Source organism: Globicephala melas, chromosome 17, assembly GCF_963455315.2.
Source record: "Globicephala melas chromosome 17, mGloMel1.2, whole genome shotgun sequence".
Taxonomy (NCBI): Eukaryota; Metazoa; Chordata; class Mammalia; order Artiodactyla; family Delphinidae; genus Globicephala; species Globicephala melas.
In genome coordinates this window covers 21,851,687-21,871,369 of record NC_083330.1, presented here as the reverse complement: position 1 = coordinate 21,871,369, position 19,683 = coordinate 21,851,687, and the positions used below count along the sequence as shown (strand labels likewise).

Here is a 19,683-nt window from a genome sequence, read left to right as displayed (position 1 = left end):
TCCATCACTTTTCCTTATGCCCCTCTCCCTCCCCAGGACCTAGGGCTTATCTCCATACTTCCAGCTAACTTTACATTGATCCTAGAAGCTTAGGTATGGAGCTCCTTTCCTGTTTTCTTTCTCCCACATGAAGTTAGGTAGTGGCTGAGGAGTGCAGAAAGGGCTAGGCAGAGGGATTGAGGGAAAAAGCTAGGGTTGGGAGGATGGAAAATGGCAAGCAATTCATTAGGTACTCCTGAGGATTATAAGAATGGTGAAGCAATAAAACAGAGGAAAGTAGTGATAAATGAGTAGGAGGAGAGGAATGTGGAGAGACAAAATGTAAGTGAAGAAGCTTAAGTGAGAAACTGGTGGAATGAGGTAGGTGGGCCGAGTAGGATGGAGTCAAAGAGGAAGACAGCTGTGTCAGGATATTGTCAGATTGAACCATGAAGGGAGGAACAGATGGTCATGTTTTCCTATTTTCAGCTGCAAATGCTGTCTTTGCAAAGTCAGACTCATTCAAAATATTCTCGTATGGGCTGGAAGCACAACAAGGCACTGTTCTGAGAGCAGGGAAAAAAACCAACACTGTGAAGCAATTGTGATTCCAACAAGTGGCAGGCTGAATACTGCTGGGTGTTGAACACATCAAGATGTTGTTTACTCAGGATTCACTGTAGCATGGGACTCAAGAATGCAGTCCATTTTCATGTTTGCTCAAGTTGGCTGGAGTTAGGAAATGTGTTCACTGAGTTTTTTTTTTTTTTTTTTTCTTGATTAAACCAATGAGGGAACACCTGTGGAACACACAAAATTTGAATTTTCTTAGAAATGTATTTTAAATCTCTTGAATCTGCAGAAGATAAATGACTAGGAAAACAAATGCTGTTTCCAAAGAACTGAATTTATAGGACCAGAGGGTATGTGTAGTAATGAGAAGGGCTGGAGCAAAAGTTTGGGGAATTAAGTACCAAGGAAAAGGTTGTAAGCCTGCTGGGACTTAAACCTGTTCAGTAGGAAATTGAAATCACTGTTACAGGCTTCACAAAGTTGCTGTCCATTTGATCTGTTGATGATCAGGGAGGTGAAACTCAGGTGAGAAAATAGGTGGATAATCCAGGAAAGGAGGGGAGAAGAGCAAATACCCAGTATCATGCAACTTAGAAGGACTGAGCAGACACGGAGCCAGTGGTTCAGGACTGAATGGAAACTGGACCTGCATGGACCAGGAGATACAGTGGTTTGAAGGACCTGTGTTTTCTCAGGTAGAGATCCTCTAGAACAGGGGTCCCCAACCACCGGGCCGAGGACCGGTACTGGTCCGTGGCCAGGGCCGCACAGCAGGAGGTGAGCAGTGGGCAAGAAAGCGAAGCTTCATTTGCCACTCCCCATAGCTCCCCATTGCTCGCATTACCACCTGAACTATCCCCTCCCCTTATCCCCACCCACCACCCCTCATCGCCGCTCTCCATGGAAAAATTGTCTTCCACCAAAATGGTCCCTGGTGCCAGAAGTGTTGGGGACTGCTGCTCTAGAAGACAGATGGGTTAGCACGTGGTTTATTATTTCTGGGCTACAAGTTGACCTGACAAACCCTAGGCTAGAACACTGCAGAAGAGCAAGCTGTATTAGGTGACGGTTCTATAAAAGCAGATGTGGATTCACCATTTTATCAGTCTCATGAGATGTAGCACTTTGCAGGGCAAGGTGACTAGAAGGGAACCTGACTGGGGTTTCTCAGGTGTTGGAATGTTCCGATCCTTGATCTGGATGCTGGTTACCTGATCATTTAATAAAAATCCATAAAACTGCACACTTATGTGCACTTTTTTTTTTACTACTTAATTTTACTTCAACAAAGTTAAAAGAATATTGATGCCTGGGCATTACCTTGCAATAAAATCAAAATCGAAGGAGATAGGGCCACATTCTTAATATGTTTTAAAAGTTTTCCAGGTGATTCTGACAAGAAACCAGATTTGAGAATCACTGAGAAGGAACTATACACGTATAGGCACACCCTATATCCCTATATCCCCAAAGTGAATCCTTTCTCTGCTTAATCCTTAGAAAGCAGAATAGGGTATATAATTTGTGATGTGTAATATGGTAGTCAGACCACTTGAAATGTACTAGACTGACTTGAGATACGTGTATAAAACAGACACTGGATTTTGAAGAATTGGCACCAAAACAAAATGAAAAAAGAATGTATCATTGATTTTTATATTGATTACATATTAATGGACATATTTTTAGATATACTGGGTTATTTTACTGCTTTCTTTTTATTTTAATGTGGCTACTAGAAAATGTTAAATTGCATGTCTGGCTTGTATTATTGTTCTATTAGACAGCTCTGGTATAGTTTGAAAAACATGGGAAATGTCAGAGAAGATAGACATAGGTTTCAGTCTTGGCTTTACAACACAAAAGCTGCATGGGCTTGGACAAGACACTTGACCTCTCTGAGCCTTATGTTGCTCATTTATAAGGAGATAGTATACTCATATTTCAGCGTAATTGTGAGAAATGGGGTTAATATAATCAAGCATCCAATACATGTTTGGAACATGATAGCTATTACTACCCTGAGAGAAGATTGAGTCTTCTCCCCCCTTCCTATGGTACTAAAAGACATTTTTTCCCCACACTTGCACCACGTGTTGTCAGCTGAGAGATATAGTGTCTATAGAAACTGAGGGGTGCATCAGGGCATGAGTAGAAATCATGGATAAAGGACAGCAGCAACTGCTTTGCCAGGCAGGATTCTGTCTGTACCGGGATGCACGCATCTTTCCTGCTTCTCACTTTTCCTCTGACGTCTGTTTTTTTCAGCTGCTGGATTCTTAACCTTGGTATAAGTCCTTGTGTCTGCTTTCATCTTGAAGGCCTTAGCTCGCCTTTAAAAACTTAACTCTCACTTTCAAAATTCTTCTGTTTCTATGTTAGGCCCTTTGGCATGGACCCCAACTGTGTCTCAGGGTCTTTGTGCCTGAGACATACCCCAATGCCCACACTCTTCCCTATGAGTGATCCGTTGGAGCTTGGTCTGCCAGCTGCTGAGGAGCTGTCAGACACACTCATGAGTTCTCACTGACTTTCATAATCTTCTGGGTCTTCCAGGTTCCCTTCCTTAGGGTCTCAGATTTCTACTCCTCCACCTGGCTTGGTGTCTCTCCTCAGAATGTGCTCTAGCTAATTTGGATAATTTTTAAAATATATGACCCCGTGTTTTCCTACCTCTGTACGTCAGTTTATGTCATTTTGTTTTCTATGTAGAATGTCTAATATCTCTTTCTTCAAAGAATAAATATATCAATAGGCGGATTCTAGAAAACATTTAGAGAGGAGCTAACACCGATCCTTCTCAAACTCTTCCAAAAAATTGCAGAGGGAGAAACACTCCCAAATTCATTCTATGAAGCCAGCATCACCCTGATACCAAAACCAGAAAAAGATATCACAAAAAAAGAAAATTATAGACCAATATCACTGATGAACATAGATGCAAAAGTCCTGAACAAAATAATAGCAAACAGAATCCAATAACACATTAAAATAATCATACACCATGATCAAGTGGGATTTATCCCAGGGATGTAAGGATTCTTCAATACAAGCAAATCAATCAATGTGATACACCACATGAACAAATTAAGGAATAAACACCATATGACCATCTCAATAGATGCAAAAAAAGGTTTTGACAAAATTTAATACCCATTTATGATAAAAACTCCAGAAAATAGGCATAGAAGGAACCAACCTCAACAAAATAAAGGCCATATATGACAAACCCACAGCAAGCATCATGCTCAATGGTGAAAAACTGAAAGCATTTCCACTAAGACCAGGAATAAGACAAGGATGTCCACTCTTGTCACTCTTGTTCAACATAGTTTTGGAAGTCCTAGCCATGGCAGTCAGAGAAAAAAGGGAAATTAAATGAATCCAAATTGGAAAAGAAAAAGTAAAATTGTCACTGTTTGCAGATTACATGATAATATACATAGAAAATCCTAAAGATGCCACCAGAAAACTACTAAACTAAACAATGAATTTGGTAAGGTGGCAGGATACAAAATTAATGCACAGAAATCTCTGGCATTCCTATACACCAACAATGAAAAATCAGAAAGAGAAATTAAGGAAACAATCCAATTTACCATCTCAACAAAAAGAATAAAATACCTAGGAATAAACCCACCTAAGGAGTTGAAAGACTTGTACTCAGAAACTTACAAAACACTGATGAAAGAAATAAAAGATGACATAAACAGATGGAGAGATATACCATGTCCTTGGATTGGAAGAATTAATATTGTGAAAATGACTATATTACCCAAAGCAATCGACAGATTCAATGCAACACCTATCAAACTGCCAATGGCATTCTTCACAGAATTAAAACAAAAAATTTTACACTTTGTATGGAAACACAAAAGACCCCAAATAGCCAAAGCAATCTTGAGAAAGCAAAACGGAGTTGGAGGAATCAGGCTCCCTGACTTCAAACTATACCACAAAGCTATGGTAATCAAGACAGTATGGTACTGGCACAAAAACAGAAAGATAGATCAATGGAACAGGATAGAAAGCCCAGAGATAAACCCACGCACATATGGTCACCTAATCTTTGACAAAGGAGGCAAGGACATACAATGGAGAAAAGATAGCCTCTTCAATTAGTGGTGCTGGGAAAACTGGACAGCTACATGTAAAAGAATGAAATTAGAACACTACCTAACATCATACACAAAAATAAACTCAAAATGGATTAAAGACCTAAATGTAAGACCATACACTAAAACTCCTAGAGGAAAACATGGGAAAAACTCTCTTTGACATAAACCACAGCAAGATCTTTTTTGACCCACCTCCTAGAGTAATGGAAATGAAAACAAAAATAAACAAATGGGACTTAATTAAACCTAAAAGCTTTTGCACAGCAGAGGAAACCATGAACAAGACAAAAAGACAACCCTCAGAATGGGAGAAAATATTTGCAAATGAAACAACAGACAAAGGATTAATCTCCAAAATATATAAACAGCTCATGGAGCTCAGTATCAAAAAAACAAACATTCCAATTAAAAAATGGGCAGAAGACCTAAATAGACATTTCACCAAGGAAGACATACAGATGGCCAAGAGGCACATGAAAAGATGCTCAACATCACTAATTATTAGAGAAATGCTAATCAAAACTACAATGAGGTATCACCTCACGCTGGTCAGAATGGCCATTATCAAAAAATCTACAAACAATAAATGCTGGAAAGGGTGTGGTGAAAATGGAGACCTCCTGCACTGTTGGTGGGAATTTAAATTGATACAACCACTATGGAGAACAGTATGGAGGTTCCTTATAAAACTAAAAATAGAACTACCATATGACCCAGCAATCCCACTACGGGGCATATCCCTTGAGAAAACCGTAATTCTAAAAGAGACATGTACCACAATGTTCATTGCAGCACTATTTACAATAGCCGGGACATGGAACCAACCTAAAAGTCCAACGAGAGATGAATGGATGAAGAAGATATGGCACATATATACAATGGAATATTGCTCAACCATAAAAAGAAACAAAAATGAGTTTTTTTCTAGTGAGGTGGGTGGACCTAGAGTCTGTCATACAGAGTGAAGTAAGTCAGAAAGAGAAAAACAAATACTGTATGCTAACACATATACGGAATCTAAAAAAAAAAAAAAAAAAAAAAGGTACTGATGAACCTAGTTGCAGGGCAGGAATAAAGATGTAGACATAGAGAATGGACTTGAGGACATGGGGTTGGAGGGAGAAGTTGGAGCGAAGTGAGAGTATCATCGACATTATATACACTACTGAATGTAAGATAGTTAGCTAGTAAGAAGCAGCAGCATAGCACAGGGAAATCAACTCAGTGCTTTGTGATGACCTAGAGGGGTGGGATAGGGAGGGTGGGAGGGAGACGCAAGAGGGAGGGGATATGGGGATATATGTATATGTATAGCTGATTCACTTTGGTGTACAACAGAAACTAACACAGCATTGTGAAGCAATTATACTCCAATAAAGATCTATTAAAAAAAAAATCATTCCAGCATTCCCCATGATCTTTCCTACTGAGTGACATTTCTCCCCAAGAGTCTATAATGGGATATTCCATGTTCATCCATTATTGCTCATTAAACTTAGATATTTATTATAGATATGTATGTACTTGTCTTACCATTACTATTATAAATGAGTACACTTTAATAAACCTTAGGGTCCCACGTGGCCCTGTCTTTGTATGGAGCCACATTCAAAAGAAGTCTCATCCAAAATCCAGAAATAATTGGAAAGTATTCCCAATATTTACATGTATCTCTTTGAGAATATTAAAGAATATCTAATTAACAACCTATAAAAATGCTCTTTTCTGTCCTTCTGTCCACACTACATTGATACAGTTCTCTGTTTCTTCACTGAAGCCTCTTACTTGTCAAACCCCAAAAACTTGCTTTTGGAAACTCAGTTTCATAGCTTTTTCTAATCCTCTTTCTAATTCTTAGCTCTTTATTATACAAACTGACTTAAAAATGCTAGCTTGATAATTTTTTTGTCTGCTTCAATCGTTAACTGTTTTACCCCTCAACAAAGAACAATTGTGGTCCTGTTTCTTCATGAAAAAATTCTCCTTTTTCCTCTTATCACTCTAACCTGTGTCTAGATCTATTCTCCCACTTTTGTGTTACAAAGGCCTGGGAGTCAGCTGAGCAAAAAATAAATTCTCATTACATAGTGGAATAGAAGAAAATTCCTTATAACAAGGAATGGAGTGGTGATGAGGAAGGCTGGGAATACTGATAGAAAAACTATGGGCACCATCATATATTTCAGTTTCTATTGGTCAAAGATTTTGTGGTCTTTTTAAAAAATTTTACTCCTTACTGCACCTAACACAGAGACTTAAACTTACTAAAAGCTCATTAAATATTTCCTAAATAAATGTGATGACTTACCGAATTTTATTTAAGACCATCTGGGAAAGCAGGTTCTGTTTAAGTTGTCACTCCCTAGCTATAGCTATTTTTACATAACTTTTTGCTCTTAAAATTCACAGTTATGTATTGTTTTATGGATTTAAAAAAGCATGTGGGGTAAAAGAAAACTTAGAAATTTAACGGGACAGTCATAATAGTCACACCATCCTACTCAAGTGAAATGTGTAAAATGAATCATGGCAGCCAAAGTGCAAACATGTGTTCTGTTAAAAATTACCTACACCATTACCTTGGCCATTCTTATTTCTTGGTTTCAGAGTCAAAAAAGTACATAATACTTCTTTAGTCCTGTTAGGTTTCCAGTGTTAATTTGATTACTACTATTTTTCTGTTTTCTTCAATTGATACAATATTCAGGAAAAAGAATTTAAGGTCATATATATATATATACATATATATATATATCAGCAAGAAACATGTTTTTATATACTCAAAGAAAGCATATATCAATGTGCTTTCTTTGAGTATATAAAAGCATGTTTCTTTTATTTCCCCATTTTTTTCTATGAAGTCCTTCTGTTGAAGTTCATCATATTCTTATCAGAACTCCCGTTTCTTTAGGCTATTACTGTATATTAGAGTTCATTTCTGTAAAGCATATTCTTAGAAACTTCAGTGTACCCTTGTTCAAGGCCCACAAACATCTCCCCAGAGATCTTCCTCTCTGGCTAATGTGTTACTTAGGCCAAGAGATTAGGATACAACCTCCTTTTTTGGCTAATAAAAATTCCAGCAAACTGAAGGGAATTCATACTACAGAATGCCAACAAATACCTTTACCAAGGTCACTTCTTAACTAAATGACATACTCTGACTTGCTCATTTATTTCTATATTGTACTATTAAACAGCTCATCTCCGTTAAGTCGTATCAAATCTTCATGTGTATGTGTGTTAATGTGCAGCGTAGAGTTTGAGAATCAAATTTAAAAATAGTTTATTGCACACACTAGGAAAAAAAGTGATAGAAATCAAGTGTTTATCTTCTGTAATGCAATATTATGTAGCTTTTACTATTTTCAAACATTAACTTTATCTTTGAATTGCATTTTCCCCTAATAGATCTGTGTGTAAACCTCTCAACTATATTGTGAGCTTCAGGGGGCAGACATTTATTTATTAATATTTGTTGAGTATCTAATAGACAACAAGGTTACAAAGATAAATAAAGGAGGGCTGCTGCCCTCAAGGAACTCATATTCTAGTTGGAGAAATACACATGAAAACAAATTGCTATGGTCTAGTGAGATATGTTTGCAGACCAAGTGTTAGGGGAGCAAAGTACATAGAACAGTTTATTTCCTAGGATGGGGTTTGGGAATAGGGATGCAAGTCCAAAAGGCTCTATAAAAAAGGGTGAAGTGAGGCATAGTCTGAAAGGATCAATGAGAATTTGCCAACAAGCATGAGGAAGGACATCTTAGGAACAGGAAAACAGCTACACAGAGCAAGGAGTTATATAAAAATAAAATATGGCACTTATACCAAGAAGTGTTGTCTGGCTAAATTTAAGGATTTTTTAAATTAGAGGAGTGAAGCCATCAGACTTATGTGTTACAAAGATACTTCTGATTGCAAGATGGATAGAAAGGGTGTCAGACAAGGTAGGCCATTGCTCAGACATTATATTAGAGATAATTTTTTTTTTTTTTTTTGCGGTACGCGGGCCCCTCACTGCTGTGGCCTCTCCCGTTACGGAGCACAGGCTCCGGATGCGCAAGCTCAGCGGCCATGGCTCACGGGCCCAGCCACTCTGCAGCATGTGGGGTCCTCCCGGACCGGGGCACGAACCCGTGTCCCCTACATCGTCAGGCGGACTCTCAACCAGTGTGCCACCAGGGAAGCCCCTATTAAGAGATGATTTAAAGGGCTGAGTGTAGACAAAAAGAAATGGGAAGTTTCAAGAAGTAGTTAAAATTAGAATTGATGGAATTTAAAAAATTGGAGGAAGAAGAGTTAAGAGAAATCTGAGAATTTTGATTTAAGGTTGCTGAGGAACCAGTACTACCATTATATGAGATCTGTAGCATATGAAGGAAAGCAGGTGTGGGAATGGTCTCATATACTGGATTTAGCATCTGAATGTTGAATTTTAAGATGCTTTTGGGAAATCCATGTTGAGCTATCCAATAGGTCAGGTGATTAGGAAAACCCCTCGGCCTACCGAGGCCCAGGATATGGGATTCATCATGGTAAATATGGTGATTGATGGTGCTGGAGTGGAAGAGTAGTGAAGAGTGGGATTGGAGAAGAGGAAAAAGGATGGAATTCCAGGGAGGTAGTGGGGACGTAGAGAAGGAAGAACTAGTCAAGCAGAGTGAGGAGTTGCCAGAGAGAAAAGGACAAAAGATAACTAACTAAATTTAAAACACCTGGGTAAAAACATGAAGGCAAACGAAACATCTCAAAAAAAAAAAAAAATCTACGGTAAGATTAAATGCCATACATAGGGTAGGCTAATAAAAGATATATAAACTATCCATTATATTTCATCACTTGGATCGATATATTTATCTAGGTCTAATTCAGAGAATTAGAGTGGGACTGGGTACAAAGGTGTTAAGTGTTTTTGCTTGTATGTGGCTGCTGTTTCGAGGAACTGGTAATATCACTGACAGTCATCCCAGGGTATAATGAAACAGAGAACTCTAAAACATCACAAGATAATCTTGCCCATCTCTGGATGTATGGGCCCTAGGTTAGTGCCTATACATGTAACCACCACTCCTATGAAGAAGTGAGCACTGTAGGATCTGGGAATGTAGCAAAGGAACATTATGGGGAGAATGTGGTCAGAGAGAAAGGACACATACATACGTAATGGAAGATTTGAACCTGGAGGAGAAAACAGTCTTTTTCTTGGGATATGTAGATTCCATCTTTAAGAAGGCTTTTATTATGCAACTATACTGTGCCACACTAATATCAATCAAAATTATAAAATCATTAACTTTGATTTTAGGTGAAGCTTGAGATCTCTGTAACATCGTCACTTTTTAATTTCCACATTGGCCAGGGCTTTAGTGACAATTACTGAGAACCCAGGAGCTACTAAAGATGTCATTGGTAATGAAAAAAAATTAGCTGGAAGTCAAATTGCAAAAGGACAAGAAATAAGGAGAAGCAGGGCTTCCCTGGTGGTGCAGTGGTGGAGAGTCCGCCTGCCAATGCAGGGGACACGGGTTCGTGCCCCGGTCCGGGAAGATCCCACATGCCGCGGAGCGGCTGGACCCGTGAGCCATGGCCGCTGAGCCTGCGCGTGCGGAGCCTGTGCTCCGCAACGGGAGAGGCCACAAGAGTGAGAGGCCCGCGTACCACAAAAAAAAAAAAAAAAAAGAAAAGAAAAGAAAAAAGAAAGAAGGAGAAGCATGAAAACAGGGAGCATAGATTGTTACCTTGGGAAACAAGTAGTGAAGGAAAGAGGGGAACTTGAGAACTTGAACACACTTGCGGAAAAGGGTAAAGTCAGTGAAAAGGAAAGGATAATTAACAGACCTCCTGTTAAGGTCAGAAAGAAAATGGTTTAAAAACCTCAGATGAAGGAATAATCTTAGACAGGAAGAGGAAAACTTCCTCTGTCCCCAGGGACATGAAAAAAGTAGCTGTGCAGCACTTATGTCTAAACTGAGGTTGTAAACAATGAATAAACATTGTTATACACTTTTTGCAGTCATCCAGAGGACAAGCAAAGAGAGATGGTTTGGTTGATTTTGATCGGACAGGAGTGTGAGAAAGACAAGAAGGCAAGGAAATTGAAAGCACTGAAGAGAAGGATTAACAGGGATTCCAGACTGAGAAGAGAGCTGCTGAGAAAATAGCCATCTTGATATGGTCAGAAGGTAAATGTGGTGCAAATTAGAAAGATAATGGGTGATAGTCAGGTGGGTTTTTACTTTTGACTTTACAATGAGAGATGGCCGGGACCCCAAATCCCTATATCCTGGACTAGACACATGCAAAACATTTACAAGAAGAGACACGAGAGGCTAATGCAAACTGGTCGCACTGTTTGCTACTATTTTGTCCCAAATCCCTATGTAGTGTTTTATTCTCATGACCTGAGTAAGAAGAACTTAAAGATCTACATCCTTTTTTGCCTCTTTGGCTTAAGTCCTTCCCTGGATCCAGGCTGAGTGCTATTTGATGCTTGTTTTCTCCTGAGCCCTGCCTTGGTCTCTGCTTGGTCTTTACTGCCTGTATGTGGTAACAGTAACATTTTGAAAAGAGAGCAACACACTAAGATAAAAAAAAGTTAAACTGTTTGTTCCTCTATTCTAAGATGTTATCCTTAATATAGTAAAACCCTGTGTGTCTGTGAGCACTCCTTTTTGTTGATTCATTTTAGTTTTTCAGTGAACAGTTTGGGTGCATCAGGAAGCCTTGTACTTCTTCTAGATAAGTGGTTCTCAAGTTGTGGAGGTGAGGGTAGGAGGAAAAAAAAAAAGATATGAAAGTATCCCAGGGAATGTTTCCAAGGGGAAGAGAGTGCTCATCTCTCTGTGTGTGCAGGGGGAGGAGGGAGCATTGTAAAAACTTTCAGGGGGTACTGATAAACACCTATCTTTCTTCTGACTGAAAATCACTGTCCTACAGGTGAGCAGGTAAGAAGACAGGAGTGATATTGGAGTTTAATATTTGAGAGGTGGGATGGCTCTAGTAGGTGATAAAGTCCAGGAAGTGGGCTATCAGGGTGGAACAGAGGTGAAAAGTTTTGGAGTAGAGGCCAGGAAAAATGAGGCTGGAATGCTGGGTATGTCCACCACAGGGTGGCTGAGCTTTGGCTTTCTCCTTTATTACCTGCAACACTTTCCCAAGCATCAAGTACATAGTGTATGTTCAATAAATACTCTTAATAGACTGTGTACATTTCAGAAAAATGTATTACTTTTAATATCAATTATGTGAGCATGCAACATTGCTAAATACAAAAGTCATACAAGCTCACAAATGACTTCAGAGACTGCCACTTGCAATTAAAGAACAATTTAGGCCCTATAAAGACATCATAAACATAGATCCGTTCCTGTTTTCACTTGATGACTATACATTTTCACCCTATTACTACTGGTTTCACTCAGAAACTCTATTGCCCACAGTTACATTTCTTTACCCCTTAATGCTTCTCTGAAGAGAAACAGACATTATCAGTCATCTTCTAAAATGGTGTATTTCCACTGTGCCTGAGTAAGACTCAAGTGTTGGGCATTTACAGTACACAGCTCTGGGGATATTGCCTAAAAATTGGAGGCTGCCTGTCTATTATCTGTTGGAAAAACATTTCTATGAATTTATGATATCAATATGTCAGCATAGGACACTTACAATTGATAAAAGGTAAATTTGAAAAGTTTACACTTGTTGCAAATAAGTTGAAAAACGGAAAATTTCAATTTCTAGTTAATTAAACAAAATGAGTAGCATGGAACATAAAAAGTCTGAACCATGCTAAGTTTACAGACTCCATGTCAGAAAAAAATGTCTTCTGGGAAGTATAACACGAAAAAATAAGTTGACATTAAATTTATTACTATTATTTTTTAGATAAAAGTGCTACTCACATATGTGTCATTGCTCATCTAGGTAACCTTGAGAAAAACAATTGCCCTTTCTGGGACTCAGTTTCCTCCTCTAAAATATGGAGGCTGATTCAGTCCATCTCTAAAAGTTCCCTTCCAGATAAACATGCTCTGTAACTGGCTTCAACTTTAGGGCGCGTGCAGTAGAAAGCTCCCTGGAGACAGATAAACAGTTTCAAATTTTATTCATCATTTATTAGCTTTTCAAGCTTGTAAAAGTTATACTTTATTGAGCCTTAATTGCCTTATTTATGAAATGGAATAACGCTACCTCTTTAATTGAACTGTTTGAGGATTAAATGGGATAATATGTGCTGTGAAGTGAATAGCATAAAGTCAGTTGGTTAACAGGAATTCAATGTGTATTATCAAATCAGTGTCTTAGTTTTCTACTCTTTCCTTCTCTCCTTAAAAATTCAATTCCTTGTATGTTACTGACTTGCAAGTAAAAGATATTATGATAAAATTTGGAAGATACTATGAACTTTTGCTGAGCAACATTTGTAGGATGTGAATGTTTTGGAAAGCTAATTTTTATTTTCTGGCTTGGGAAAACCTCTGGATTTGAATATAGCAGACAAAGTAGCAGTAAGAGGTCAAAAATAATTCAAAAGCTCCATATGACTTCACAATTTAGCAACTATTATATATTCAAAGACAGGCATGATACCACATGCATTAATAATAGTATATCACACAGGAATATAAATACTCCACATATACTCAGCACTAGTCCTAAACTTTACAAAATCACATGAAATCAGTTTGGAATTCCACAATTTTAAGGATGAAGAGAACTTTACCTAGAATCACAAGAAAGCTATGAGGATAATAAATAAGGATATTAAAAGGTGATTGTATGGGTTGGATGTGCTAAATAGACTAGCAGAAATTGTCTAACATAGCCCCAGGAACCTCTTTTCCCACTTGTGAGTCTATTAATAGGTGGATTTGTTTGAACGTTAACTGGACATTTTGGATCCTACTGGGTTAAGCAGAAGGAAGTACTCTAAAATTTAATCTTTCCTATTGTCTCAATGACTCACACTGTTAACATTTTTTCTAGTAATATGTGATTGAGGACCATGTGATACCCATGCCCTTATTCCACTCATTCAAAAAGTACTGTAAAGGGAGATGAGGGCAGACTTACCTTTCATCCTTTATGTAACTACAAAGGAGGGCTGAGTTCCTGGTATGTCCATATAGATTATCTGTTGAAATGCTGCTTAACCTACTTCACATGGGATTGTATCTAAGACCTCAAGGACCGTTAAGTGGGGTCTTTATTGCAAAGGGTCTTCCTGTTGCCTGCCATTTGTCCAGTAATTCATGAGCCATTGGCATATTACTGGTGCCTTATATATTACCACCGAGAAATGATTTCATAATACTGACCAGTGAGATTACACAGTTCATAGAAACTTTCCATATAAGAACCACGATGTCAAAACACAGCAGAGGTCACTAACAGTATTAATGAAGATTTTGTCAGCTTCTAATGATGATTATTATTGTATCAGAATGGAATTCACACTAATTATTAGTAAAAGTTTACAAACATTAGAAAGTGCATAATAACATTTGGATCTGATAGGGCTGAAAAAAGACATGAAAAACACAACACAAGGGCTTTACTTTTGTGATTGGTGTCCACATGATTGCAAGATCATTTTCTACATCTTTTGCTGCTCCGTGGAGATAAGCTGTCCTCCAAATTTTAATAGTATCATACAGCACTGTGATAAATTTGATTCCATAGAAGAAAATATGTCCCATGCTTAGTATTATCTTGTATTCTCTTTCCCATCTCCCCAATTCTCAGAAATCCTCATAATTGGAAATAAAAATATACGTTGGAAAAAGTTCTCCACTTGGGAATAAGACAAAATTTGCAGTTTGAATTCTGGTCTGTGTAGACACCAAACAGACTGAATTCAGGTAATATTCACATTAATGGATATTTTCAAATGCCTGTATAATAAGCAAAGGAGTTTTGATGAATCTGTTAGACTTAATTCATCAGCTGTGCATTAAGGGAAAAGATTAGGTTTTAAAAAACGTGTGCTCTCAGGGCTTCCCTGGTGGCGCAGTGGTTGGGAGTTGGCCTGCGGGTGCAGGGGACACGGGTTCCTGCCCTGGTACTCCGCGAAGATCCCACATGCCGTGGAGCAACTAGGCCTGTGAGCCACAACTACTGAGCCTGCGCGTCCAGAGCCTGTGCTCCGCAACGGGAGAGGCCACAGCGGTGGGAGACCCGCGTACTGCAAAAGAAAAAAAAAAAAAAAAAATGTGGGTTCTATCCTGTGCACACCACCACACGATGGAGCAGAATTTTTAGGCAGCCCTTTTAAAAATGAGTAGTATAAAAATTCACAGTAACGTACATCATTTTTGTTTTTCATAAGCAATCAAAGAAGGGGGCAGTGCTGAGCATCTATATTGTATAATACAAAACAGTGTAAATAACACAGCAGGAACACACAGATACATAATGCTAAAAACAGTGCTTTCTGGATGGTTCTTTTACTGGGTGAATACTTGGGCCAGAGATATTTAAACTCTGGGGTTCAACCAACCCTTTGCGATTAGACACAATTAAATCCTCTGACATTGTGAGGGGCCAGATGCTACAGGAAGAATCATCACCTAGGTCGGTGCTACTCTCTACAAGCATTTAATCATATGGTCAAGTGAAAGGATCCGTACAAAAATGACATCCAAACACAAGCCACATGATTTCAACCATTGCTGATGCCAGAGGTAGAGAAAAGTCTGTCTGCAGCCACAGCCTCTGCCCCCATTTTTAACATAACAAGCAGGTTCCTGCAATGCAGCACAGCCATTTTCTTTTTCCCCTTTTCACTCTTGGAAATAAATGCATTCCAGCCAGGCCTGGAGATTTGAGACATTGTCAGGTGTTGATGAAGATCAAAGTGGGGTGTTAACTTTCAGATTTTGCTGCTTCTCCCTGGGCTTCCCCACTTTGTTCTGTTGAATTTCGCTGTGCATCTTCTTCACCTTCTGTTAGAGACATAAAAAAGGATAAAGGCAAAATAAAAATGATTGCTTATATTTACTGACTCTCAGTATATCATGTTGGAAATTTCAGAAATACTCAAGTCTGAAATTCTCATAGAGACAAGTATATTTTCTTGGTAATCAATTCCCCATCAAGAAAACAGCTTAAGTGTTTCAAGGGCTAATTCTGGTTCTGGAAGAGCATGGCTCAAAAACAAAATAATAACTGCATTTTTAGAATGGTTAGTGATGCTCTATGCTTCTGATAAATAGCTGGGAAATCTCATGGCCAGGTCATGGCATGGCACTTGTAGTTTCATAGGTTGCAGAAATCAGACGTAGGGAACAAGTTTACCTTTTGATGCCTGACTATCTTATATTAAGAAATATTTTAAAATTACATTTTACGTTATTCTGAACACTTGATGATAACCTAGCTGACTTCTCATAGGTTTAATTAATTTAAATTAAAAGCAACAGTGGAAGGACATTATGTCAGCTGGTTAGTCCCTTGTCAAATAGTTATGATGGCCTCTGGCCTGCCCTTACAGAACATATGTACAAATCCAATAAAACCACTTTCATAACTGTACCCTTAGCAACAATCTCAGCCATAGCAACACTAAAATTAAACAATGCTTTCTCTCCATATTAGGTCACTTTACCTGGGTGCAAGCTGCAGGCAATTCTTGATTCAAAGATTCAAATATTTGCATGTGTTAGCTTGTTACTAAGCGACCAATATGGCTTAGTGGACAAAATATTTGGGTGTGCAATAATGCGTATTATATTAATTTTTGCTAAGAGTTTATTATCATAATTCAAATTAATTGAAGTAAGTAGACTGTCCATTATTTAGATGGAAATTTTGAAGGTAATTACTCCTTTACGCTTAACAAGTACACACAAGACACCTCACCATGCACCATACTTTAGGGAAATTAAAAGCAGTTTTTCCACATAAAAATCATATTCTGTTCTAAAGGTGTTCCAAGAATATCATGATGCATTATATAGAATTTTCATGTATTATCTTCACTATTAGAGAAATGAACAAGCCCCCAAGTTATGCAGATGGCCTGAATCTGAGATGTGTAGATTAGCATGAAATGAGAACTCGATAAATAGGAGAAGTTCTGTCAACCAAAGGAATGAAGTCATATTAGGGCAGATGCAAGACAGTAGAATATTAAGGATGAAAGTGACTGCATAAATACAAGATGAGGATCTTAACTCCCATGGGGCTTGGGACTTTCTAGGTATCCAGGGATACTCCTCAGGGCTCAGAATAATGCTGCAAACACAGAGCTGTGGCTAAATAGATGCTTGTTAACAAGTCAAGATAAACATAGGACAACAATATTGTTGAGCATAAACTTAAATAGAAGCTGAAATACTCAGGAATTACAAAGGAAGTCCCGTGCTATTCTCAGCTAGTGATATTTAATTTGCCATTGTACAGTTGTCTTTATTTTTTATGTTTTGGACTTTTGATTGTACAGTTATTACTTTTAGTTCTTGGTACTTAGAATAATAAATAAAGTCAGTGCTGTTTATACTTTGCCTTATTCTGGATTTTGTGATTTGAAGAGAAACAGAAAATTCTTTCAGGGTCTACAGAATTGCAATTAACATGTAGAAATATTTGAAAAAGAATATATCTGGAAGCATAAAGATATTTGAATTATTTTAAATTATTTAATTATAACATATTAATATCAAATATAAAATTATTAATATAAAATGTCAACCTATTTAAATTTTAACATAGTCTAATAGACTATGTTAAGAGACTATAGTCTCTTGTATAAGAAAGGTCTTGAGGTTAATGGGTCTTAATTTCAGTGAAAACAAAAAAAGAAGAAATTAAACTACACTATGAATAAAAATGTCCTCATAGTAAGAGTGGCTAAAATTAATGCAGATTATTTAAAATAGAGTATTCATATAAAACACAAATTTTATGAAAAAGATTAGTAAATTCTCAAATATTGCAGAAAAATTATATTTACTTACTTCATGCCACCAAATTGGAATAATTCCCTATAGCCTTTCTCAGAGCTATTTTGAAAATTAACTCCTGGTAGTAACAGAGAAACAACAAAATCTAAAATATACATCAGTCTATATACTCCATGGAAGTGATTATTAAAGTTTTATTTTCAACCTGAGTTTTAAAAGACCAATCTATGACCTGCTGACCTGTAGTCATTGAATAAAGTTCTGTCAGTAGGTATTTTAAGGTAATGTTGCTGAGCTATTTCATATATATTTCATATTTCATATATATATATATATACTCTGACTCAGTTTTCCAATAACTGGAAGGCTTTGCCATGAAAATTCTAATAGCAAAGAATATCAAGCTGTTACCAAGAGTCAGAAACTGACCAGTGTTTTTCACATATATAACACTGTGTTTCCTTAATTGTGAACTCCTTTTTACTTTTAAAGATTATTTTTTGCACAAGTGTTTTTCAGGGAAATACATTCAGCTTTGATATTTGCAAAAGCTATGGATGGAAGAGCCATCAGGGGTTTCAGCACTTTGTACTTTGACATGTCAAACTTATTTTACTTTTTCATTGGTAAAGATAGATTTGGTGGGTAGGAGTTCGAGACCCAATAGTAAGACAAATTTTTCAAACTCAGTCTATCATGAAAGGAAAACTTCTTACCTAAGACTTATTTATGTAATAGACTATTTTACTTCCATTCTCAAGAAAAATGGTCCTGGAGACCCTTTTATTTTGAAATGGTTCTTGGAATCGAGATCTGTCAGACTTATCTGTGAATCTTGTTAAATATCTAATGCTATTAAGTGTTACAGGTGGCCAAACTGTCAAAGGTAGGAGCTCCAACTTTGTTAAATGTTCTACATAAGATATTTCAGAGCTTTTATAGAGATTAGGATTAAATAAAAAAAAAAAACTCATGTGTTTTATTGATTGCATTAGTAAAATCAGATTAAGGATTCTGCATTTGAGTGGGAAACCCTGTAAGGTGCAGTCATTGAAAACAGAGTGGGAGTGATTAAGCGATTAGTACCTGCCTTTTATCTTGCCTTAGACTGTTTATAACTTTCTATTACGTTACTTTCAAAGGTGTTTTTTCATGACTTAATCCTACTTAGCGAAGTGCTGCAAATCATTCCATGTTCATAGAGATAGATGTCAAACGACTCACCTGTCTTGTTGATATCAAGACCTGCTAATTTCAAGGCTAATTCATTGCTGTTACCACTTGCAGAGGAAACCAGGATATCATGTATTGCATTTCTTCTACCCGTTCTTCCTGAAGCAATAAAATCTGCATATGTAGTTTCCACATCAGTCATTGCTAACAAATATCCACATAGCAGGAGCTACAAAACAGAGAAAAATTAAAAGGTAAATATAATGTTGGTCAATGGTAAACATTTAACAAAGACACTTGTTAAATTACTGGCCTATAATATGGATGTGAAATAACTGTCTTGCTTACATGTCCACAAAGCAAGTAATGCTTTGATTCTTGATCAAGGGTCAGGGAACATTTTTTGTAAAGGGCCTGATAGTAAATATTTTAGGCTTTGAGGGTATATAGTCTTTATCCAACTACTCAACCCTATGGTTGTAGGACAAAAGTACTCAAAGAGAATACATTAAATAAAAGTAATAAACTAAACTGATAAAAATAGGCATAAGGTCAGATTTGGCCTGCATGCCGTAGTTTGTGGACACCCAGTTTAGATCATAAAATTCTCCTTCTCTAATACCATTTTAGTCAGTCTTCAACTCCAGAAAGAAGAACTTGAGCTCAGTAGCATACCAAAGTGGTGGGAGGTGGAGTGGAAGTTTTCCACCCTAGACATGAGCAGTAAGCAAGGGCATTGTTTGCAGAGAACCTAAGAACAATAATGAAATTGACCAAAATCCAGTTTGTTTTTTATTATCATCATGCACCAGCAATTCTAAACAATGCCAGTGACCAAATACCGCTCCCAGTCCAGGAGCACAGCTTCCTTGTTGCTTACTTGGTAAGTCATTCCTTGGGAGGAATAATAATCTTTCTTGACTGAACCTTTG

At 37.5% G+C, this 19,683-nt stretch overlaps 1 protein-coding gene across 2 annotated transcripts in view; it reads right to left on the bottom strand.

Moving 5' to 3' along the window:
• Positions 1-11,881: 11,881 nt before the first annotated feature.
• PKIA (cAMP-dependent protein kinase inhibitor alpha) overlaps positions 11,882-19,683 on the bottom strand; it is a 95,735-nt gene continuing 87,933 nt past the window's right edge. For both annotated transcript variants that reach the window (XM_060287347.1, XM_060287346.1), the window contains 2 exons: positions 18,803-18,980; positions 11,882-15,619 (listed from right to left, as the gene is read on the bottom strand). In XM_060287347.1, the coding sequence (XP_060143330.1) occupies positions 15,540-15,619; positions 18,803-18,953 (231 nt within the window). In that variant the 5' untranslated portion in view covers positions 18,954-18,980 and the 3' untranslated portion in view covers positions 11,882-15,539. The remainder of the gene's footprint in view (positions 15,620-18,802; positions 18,981-19,683) is intronic.